Source organism: Triticum dicoccoides, chromosome 4A (assembly GCF_002162155.2).
Source record: "Triticum dicoccoides isolate Atlit2015 ecotype Zavitan chromosome 4A, WEW_v2.0, whole genome shotgun sequence".
Taxonomy (NCBI): domain Eukaryota; kingdom Viridiplantae; phylum Streptophyta; class Magnoliopsida; order Poales; family Poaceae; genus Triticum; species Triticum dicoccoides.
Genome location: NC_041386.1, coordinates 626,191,404 through 626,200,283, shown reverse-complemented (window position 1 = coordinate 626,200,283; position 8,880 = coordinate 626,191,404). Strand labels below are relative to the sequence as shown.

Below are 8,880 nucleotides of genomic sequence, written 5' to 3'. Positions count from 1 at the left end.
CCCGTAAACTACATTTGCCATGATACATACACTAAGTTTGCCATGCTCCCATTCAAAAAGAAATTTTGCCATGTTGCAAAGAAGGACGAAAAATTGCCCTGCTCCACGAACTGGCATGAAAGAAGATTTGCCATGGTCCCTTTCAAAAATAGAAAATTTGTATGAGGCATAGACTAAAAAATGCCATGATCCATACTATAATTCCCATGATGCATGAACTAAAAAATTGCCATTGTCCCATTCAAAAAGAAATTGCCATGTTGTAAAAAAAAGAAGAAGAATTGTTGTGGCCCCGTTTACAAAGTTCAAAATCAAGTATGAACAAGAAAAATTGCCATGGCAGATTCGTATCAATAATTGCCGTGTTTCGTATGATGAATGTAGCCCGTGTAAAAAACACAAAAAGTTGGAATCAAGTATGAACGAGAAACTTCCATGGCAGAATTGTATCAAAAATTGATGTGTTTTTTAATCAAATTTTACATGAAAATTGCCAAGAATGTGAAGTAATAAAAAAATTGATCAAATGTTTCCATGGCAAATGCATGTTTCATTTTGCGATGTTAGTTTCAACGAAAATGCCATCTTTTGCGTAATAAAATTGTTGTGTATGTGAAAATAACACAAACAAAATGATCAAAAACAAATTTCCATGGCAAGTGCAAAGTCAAAATGCCATGGCACATGGAGTAATAATGTCGTGATACATGAAAAAAAAGATAGATTTTCCATGTTATATGAGTTAAATTTGTCATGATAGTAACATTGAAATTGCCATGTAGTTAGTGTGTAGCATGCCAAATTGTTAAGTAGGAAAATGTACATACATATGGGTGAGTTTGCCATCTACCATGAAACGAACAGGGCAAAACTAGACTGATTGAACATGGGGGAGTTGTCATGTCTATGTTTAGTACCATTACAGAATGATGGGTTGTGGTTGGCATGAAGATGGCAAACATGGCAAAAAGAAACAGTTCAGCCATGGCAATTGATGGGTTATGGATCTGATGAAGTTGCCAAGCATTTAGTACAATAGCATACCAATTGCTTGGTACCTGTTAACAGGCATAACAAACATGAAACATGGCAAATTTCAGGCTTTTATAGAGAGTGATTTGCCATGTATTTACTCAGAAATTTGAAAAAAAAGGATGTGTTGTGGTTTGAAAAACATGGCAAACAACGCAAGTTTTTACAGTTCCATACATAGGGCAAGTTGCCATCTATTTATTCAGTAGAATGGCAAAATGATGAAAGGGCAAATGTAAATGCATTGACTGCCGTAGCATATGGCATATCAGAACACATTGCAATTTTCAGCGCCAAATAGTAGGATAGTTGCCATGTATTTATTTAGAAGCATGGCAAATTGATAAGAGATGGAATTGTAGACACATTAACATCAGTATGAAAATGGAAGATCACACAAAAACACATATTTTTGCCATGGAAAATACTCCAGAATTTGACATGGCAGAAGCTCATAGCAACTCTGTCCCATGGCAATTATTCGTAGCAAATTCGGCCATGGCAACTACTATATAATTTTGCCATGGCAATTACTCCAGAAATTTGACATGGCAACAACTCATAGCAATTCTGCCCCATCAGAACTACTCATAACGAAAACTGCCACGGCACCAATTGATCCAACATTCAGTTTGACATGTTATTTGAAGTATTCTTGACATGTTGTACAAAATTTCAGAATTTGCCATGTTTTACAAAAATGTCGTGTGTTCAAAAAAGAGCAATCCTACATTTGCCATGTGACCAAACAAATTGTGGGAAAAATTTATACATGATACATGGAATTTGCCATGGCAAAACACATTCTGTAGCATCTATTCAACAATGTATGAATTTACTATGTGATGCTACAGAAAAATTGCCATGGTTATGTTAGTTTGAACATTGGATTGATGAGAAAAACAAATTTGCCATGGCAAAAACATTCAGTATAATCTATTTCAGCTCATGTGAATTTCCATAAGATCATATAAAAAAATTGCCATCATGTGGACTAGTCATATACACGAATTCTGCTATTCGAGCCAATGGACCAGCGACTCACCGGCAAGAACGGGCATGGCCACGACCTTCTCCATGGGGTGGCCAGACGTGACGCCGGTGACGGGATCCAAGGTGAGGACGAACGTCGCCGTAGAATGGACGCGGAGGAAGGGAATCGACGGAGGCGAGGCTCCTCCAGCATGGATCCCGCAGCAGCTCCTCTTCACCGTTGCCGCTGCCGCCATTCCTCTCCCTGCAGCTCCTCCTCCGCTGCGCACGGGCACTCCCCTGCGGCAGCTCCTCCCCTTCTGCGCACGTGCACTCCCCTGCGGCAGCTCCTCTTCACCGTCGCCGTCGCTGCCATTCCTCTCCCTGCAGCGGTTCCTCCCCGCCACGGCCCCTCCATCGTGGCTCCTCCTAGCCGCAGCCCAATCCCGTTGCGGCTCCTCCATCGCCCAGCGAGCGCGCCCTTCCTCCTCCGTTGCGCCTTCCATCGCCGTTGGCCGGATCCACCTCCTATTCGCCACCGCTTAGGGCCTCCGCCCGCCACCACTCGGGACCTCCGGTCGCCGTCGCCCAAGGCCTCCGTCCGCCTCTGCTCGGGGCCCACGCCCGCCACCGCCAGGGGCCTCCGCCCGCCTCCGCTCGGGGCCTCCGCCCGCCACCGCCAGGGGCCTCCGCCCCGCCTTCGCTCGGGCCTGCCGTCCGCCGCCGCCCGGGCCATATTGTGTGTGGTGTGCGGGTAGGTGGGGAAGAAGGTGAGGCGGAGTGGGGAAAGAAGAACGGAAGTGAGGACGTGCGGCATAGTTTGTCCAGGTCCGGACGTGCGGCACAGTTTGTCCAGGCCCGGACAAGACTGTGGGATGACGTGGAACGTAAAGTGCTTCAAGAATCATGCAAAATGATTCAACGACAGATGACGCGTGTGGGCGGGATGCTACACACCACACGTGTGGGCGTTAACATTTCCGAAAAATAAACAAAGTCACGTGCAACGATGAGAAATGAAACCCAACTCCTCGCCACTCAAAAAAAGGAAAGAAAAAAGCGAAACCCTCGACTCCATTTCCTCCCAAATCCCAAACCCCCATGGACGAGCTCGCCGGCGACCGCCGCCGCGCCGATTCGGCGCCTCCGCTTCCGCATCTCCCCGACGACCTGCTCGTGGAGATCCTCCTCCGCCTCCCGCCGGAGCCCATCCACCTCTTCCGCGCCTCCTTCGTCTCCAAGCACTGGCGCGGCCTCGTCCACGACGCCCGCTTCCTCCGCCACTTCCGCGACTTCCACCGGGGGACGCCTCCCGTCCTCGGCTTCTTCAGCAACCAGCCGGTGTCTCCCCTCTTCGTCCCCACCTCCGACGGCTTCGCCGTCCCCGCCGCCGCCACGATGCGCCACGGCGAGTGGTGGGCCCTCGACTGCCGCCACGGCCGCGCCCTCCTCCTGGACCAATGACACGGAAGGCTCCTCGTCTGGGACCTCATGAACGGCGACAAGCACTACCTGCCGTTCCCCACACAGGCCCATCTGGAGGGCGATGAGTACAATGGCGCGGTCCTCTGCGCGGCTGGCCACGCCGACCACGGCGACTGTCATTCGTGCCCGTTTCTCGTGGCGTTCGTGTTCAATCAGCAGAGTGATTTCAATACCTCCGCGTGCGTCTACTCGTCCGAGACAAGCGTTTGGGGTGAGATCCACTCGATCGAAATTCCAGATGTATCAGTTACATGGGCTCCGACGCCACTGATTGGAAATACACTCTACTGGATTTTGGATACCTCTGGCGGCGCTATCGAAAATGAGTGTTGGATCGTTGAGTTTGATTTGGATGCACACAATTTGGATTTAACTGGGGAGATTCCATACTACGTGCTCGATAAGTACAATAGGCAAATTGTTCTCATGCCAGCAGATGATGGACGGCTTGGTTTCGCCGGAGTTGACACATTCAGTCTCCATTTGTGGTCAAGTATAGCTTGCGTTGACGGGATGGTAACATGGGCACATTGCAGAGTCATTGATCTGGAGAATTTTCTTGCACCGGAAGCAGTGGCGGCGTGTCGGTATGTACCAGATGCAGTTGGCTATGCTGAAGATGCCAATGTGATCTTCATTCGTGTGGATCCAAACATCTATATGATCCATCTCAACACCATGCAGATTGAGGAGGTCTCAGAGAAAGGGGCCTATTGGTTTGTTTTTCCTTACACAAGTTTCTACACTCCAGGTATTGCCTGCCGTTGTTTTTTATGTTGCAAAGTTCATTTTATTTTTTTCCAAATTGTATCTTTCCTGTAAGTGTTTTCAAGCACATGAACCACTGTTCACTTCACTACCAATGACAAGTTTTCATGAACTCTTTTTGAAAGAACTGCTTATTAAATGATGAACCATTCATACTCTGCTTATTACTCCTGGCTGCTGCTGGTTCTCATCTTCTTCTCATTATGTGGCGTTCTTAACGAACTATTCAATGTTGTTCCAATTTACAAACTAATCGTTAATGTGCTGGAAAATGATCCTTTTGGTGTCTCACAACTCAAACAATGCATAGGAGCTTCTTTCATTTTTACTTCCAAGTGTTTCACGTGTTTTTGCATCCGAACCCAAATCCAACCGTTTTCCTGTATCATAATCGCTGGATGACCTAGTTTATTGGTAGCACGGGGATCACAATTTCTTGATGTTCTCCTATGCCATACATATTTAGATCTAAACAGTCAGGAAGCTAGTAAATTTAGTCAATGTGTCATCATTTGAAGGTGCCTTTGCTTAACATACACTTAAAAGAACAATATAGCTGTTTCGCACCAGCAATTTATAACCGTTCTGTTCTTGTGGCCTTGTCTTGGCACTGGATAATATAAACACTGACACATGAGAATTAGCCAATTAACTAAAGAAGCGACTGATATTCCGCCTTTCTTTAGTCAGTGCATAACTGTTTTCTCTTTCAGTTAAGCTTGTGGATTTTAATGTCAATACGGTGCCTTCTTAACGTTAATTGCTTCAGCTTTCCCACAATTCTTTTTGCTTAAGCTTCATATTATGCGGGATTTAGGGTGGTATTTTTATTTCTTAATTCTGTGCTTAGCGTTCTTTGTCCAGGTGAGTAGGAGAAGGGCATACTTTCTCATATTCCCTTTGCTGTATTGCGCATGAAACTTAATTGTGTGTATAACGAATGGGCTCACACCAAAACAGTTCAAAAGACAAAAATGATTCCTAAAGTAATTGAATGGCATATCCTTTGTTTTGAGGTTATTGGTGTAATGTGCCTTGAAGAATTATTTGAATATTGTATTACATGTGATTCCTTGACTGTTCCTAACCTTGTAGCAAAACTTTTCTCAGTTGTTTTATTGCCAACGATTGCCATTGGTTTATTGACTAATTCTTCTCATAGGAATCACCACTGGTGGTGGAGATGATCAAGCTGAGCCATTAAACGACTGTTGAGATGATTGTGCTTTCACACCTGCAGTCACACTTTGCTGGTCTAAGAGGTGATGTAATAATATCTTTTACCACCTGTCTATTGGTTTGCCTGCGTGATTTGGTAATTTTGGTTCGACGGTCAACTTTTACTACCTGTCTATTTGTTTGCTTGCGTGATTCTATAATTTCGTGGTTCAATGGATCAATATTCTTCGCAAATGGTAAGAACTAAGAAACTGTCGTGCCGGTGTTACACAGAATGCAGTCTGATCCTTTTCCCCTTGAACAACTTGATCATTTCGTTTTCCCTTTTCCAATTATTTCTTAGCTACAAAGTTTCGATAGAGAAGTCTTCACGTCTCTTTCTCTAGCCTTAGATTAGATGACTATTGTTAGAGTACTATATCTATAGTTATGTAGTCTTTTGTATTTACCCCATTGTATAAGGGGTTTCCTGCATATTTCCTACACCTGTACATGTATATATACTGGCCTATGGCCTTATGGGAATACAAGTTGCATATTCCTATCATGGTATTAGAGCTGAGTCAGTATTTTGCACCATATCCTATGGTTTACTCGCCTCGCTTGTCACAGGATTCTGCACCTTCATCCCCGGTGAATTCTTCGTCTACATCCCCTAAGTCACATTATACTCGCCGTCCGCATAATGTGGATGCGTCTAATGATGTGCTGTCCTCCTCGTCTGAGCTTACTTATGGCTTGCGTCCTCGTCCGCTTCCACCTGTTGATCGCCTTGGTTTTCGAACCACTGGCGCTGTTGTTCTTAAGCCGACTTATTATCGTGAAGCTGTTGTTCATCCCGAGTGGCAGTTTGCAATGACAGAGGAGCTTGCTACTCTTGAGCGCACCGGTACGTGGGATCTTGTTTCTCTTCCTCTCCATGTCCATCCCATCACTTGTAAGTGGGTCTACAAGGTTAAGACTCGCCCCAATGGTTCTCTTGAGCATTACAAAGCTCGTCTTGTGGCTCGTGGCTTTCAGCAGGAGCATGGCCGTCATTACGATGAGACTTTTGTTCCTGTGGCCCATATGACCACTATTGATACACTTCTTGCCGTGGCCTCTGTTCGCCACTGGTCTGTATCTCAGCTTGATGTTAAGAATGCCTTTCTTAATGTTGAGCTGCGTGAGGAGGTGTACATGCAGCCCCCACTTGGGTATTCTGTTCCTGATGGCATGGTCTGCCGTCTTGGTCGCTCTCTCGATGGCCTTAAGCAAGCCCTTCACGTCTGGTTTGAGTGTTTTGCCTCTGTGGTGACCGCCCGCTGGTTTTTCAGCGAGTGCTCATGATCTAGCGTTGTTTGTCCACCTTTCAGCTCGTGGTCGGACTCTTCTCCTCCTCTATGTCGATGACATGATCATCACTGGCAATGACCCCGAGTATATTGCCTTTGTGAAGGCACATCTTAGTGAGCAGTTTCTTATGTCTGATCTTGGCTCTCTTCGCTACTTTCTTGGGATCGAAGTCTCTTCCACCTCTGATGCCTTTTCTATTTCCCAGGAAAAGTATATCCAGGATCTTCTTGCTCGTGCTGCTCTTACTGATGAGCGCATTGTTGAGACTCCCATGGAGCTCAATGTTCACCTCCGTGATACTGATGGTGACCCCTTGTCTGATCCGACGCGTTATCATCATCTTGTTGGGAGTCTTGTCTATCTAGCTGTCACTCGTCTGGATATCTCTTATCCGGTCCATATTCTGAGTTAGTTTGTTTCTGCTCCCACTTCGGTTCACTATAGTCACCTCCTTCCTGTTCTTTGATATCTTCATCGGAATACAAGTTGCATATTCCTATCAACTATATCTCCCAGACTTTATCCGGGTTTTCTCTTGGAGCCTGGATCTGGGCAATTCATTTTGCTGATGTACTAGGTTGATGCAATTCATCATGCCAGTCAGCTTTATACCACTTATTGAATATGCATTTGCTATATAGTACATCGATGCCTGCATTTGAGAAAAAAAATAGTTGACATTAAGGTTTAAGTCCTCCATATGATGCCATGGTTCGACTAATCACAACGTGTTAGCAATCATTTTTAAGCCCAAAAGTACAAAATAAAAACCAAATGTTTATTCTACATGCTGTGCCCTGGTATTTACATGGTCTTACCTGTCCTGTACAAATGTACCACCACACATGACTGGTATGCCTTGCAGTACATGTTGACCTCTAGCGGCCTATTGTTTGTTTGATATCATTTCTGTCAATTTGCTTGATACAATTCTTCATGTTAGTCAGTTTTATATCATTTCTCGAATATGCATTTGCTATATAGCATCGATGCCTACATTTGAGAAAAAACAGTGACATTAAGGTTTCAGTCCTCCAAATGTGACGGCATGGTTTGATTAACCGCAACATGCTAGTAACCATTTTTAAGCCCAAAAGTATAAAATAGAAATCAGATGGTTATTCTATATACCGTGCCCCTGGCATTTACATGGTATTACCTCTGTCTAGACATGACTGGTACGCCTTGCAGTACATGTTCACCTCTGGTGGCCTATTGCTTGTTTGGTTGTTGCATGTTAACTCATATAAACTGTTTTCCTTTGCATGTTTAAACCCGTGCTGTTTAAACTTGCAGATATTTTTTGCAATGTCTTTCTTTTGTCCCTCCTGAGTAGTCGAAATCAGCTCTGCTGATGAGATTGCTTGCTGTGCAGGTACCCAGGTTCTTTGTTGCTGTGACTAAATGCAGAAACAACTTACCCATGCTGGTTAGTACTTCCCTCCGTCCCAAAATAAGTGTCTCAACTTAAAGTTAGTACAAAGTTGAGACACTTATTTTGGGACGGAGGGAGTATTTTGTAAATGTTGACGGCTCAATGTGGCTGTACAAGTCGCTGAATGTGATGCTAACCTTGCAAAAGGTGTCGAATTAATCGTGGGATGTTATCTTTAGCGGTTCTATATGCATTAACCAACTTTACCAGCGCTTGGTAAAATGTAAGTCATACTTCAGAATATTGTTGTTGAGAAGATGGCATTTGTTTGGCCTCTTGAGTGTTCCGTTTGTGGCTCTAGTTACGCTTGATGTCGCATTTGTGCCGAACTGGTGTGTTAGATTTTCTTCGGTCCGTAATCCTGCTCTCTAGATATATAATATGATTTGTGCGCATGTCTGCTACAGTAAGCTATGTGATGTGTTAGGTTCAACTCAGCTGTTCCAGGCGAGTGGCTGTGATGCAGTTCTTTTAGCAAATTGAAATTGAGCTTTGGATGAGTATGTTTTTCACTGATAGAAGACTATCTCTTTAGATGTTCAGCTGCCACATTGCTTGCAGAGTCAAATGGGTTTGATTCTTGTGCATACTGACTTTATGGTACATGATCATGAGCACCTGAATTTGCACAGCCTTGTGCACCTCAGTTGAGTTGAGTGGCTGGCCGAATCTCA

At 44.6% G+C, this 8,880-nt stretch overlaps 1 protein-coding gene across 1 annotated transcript; it reads left to right on the top strand.

Moving 5' to 3' along the window:
* The first annotated feature begins 3,164 nt into the window (after nucleotides 1-3,164).
* Nucleotides 3,165-8,481, top strand: LOC119289443. Its single transcript, XM_037568764.1, has 3 exons — nucleotides 3,165-4,240; nucleotides 5,420-5,519; nucleotides 8,147-8,481. Exons 1-2 carry the CDS (start codon nucleotides 3,496-3,498, stop codon nucleotides 5,470-5,472), a joined length of 798 nt encoding a protein of 265 aa, XP_037424661.1. The 5' UTR covers nucleotides 3,165-3,495; the 3' UTR covers nucleotides 5,473-5,519; nucleotides 8,147-8,481.
* The last annotated feature ends 399 nt before the right edge of the window (nucleotides 8,482-8,880 follow it).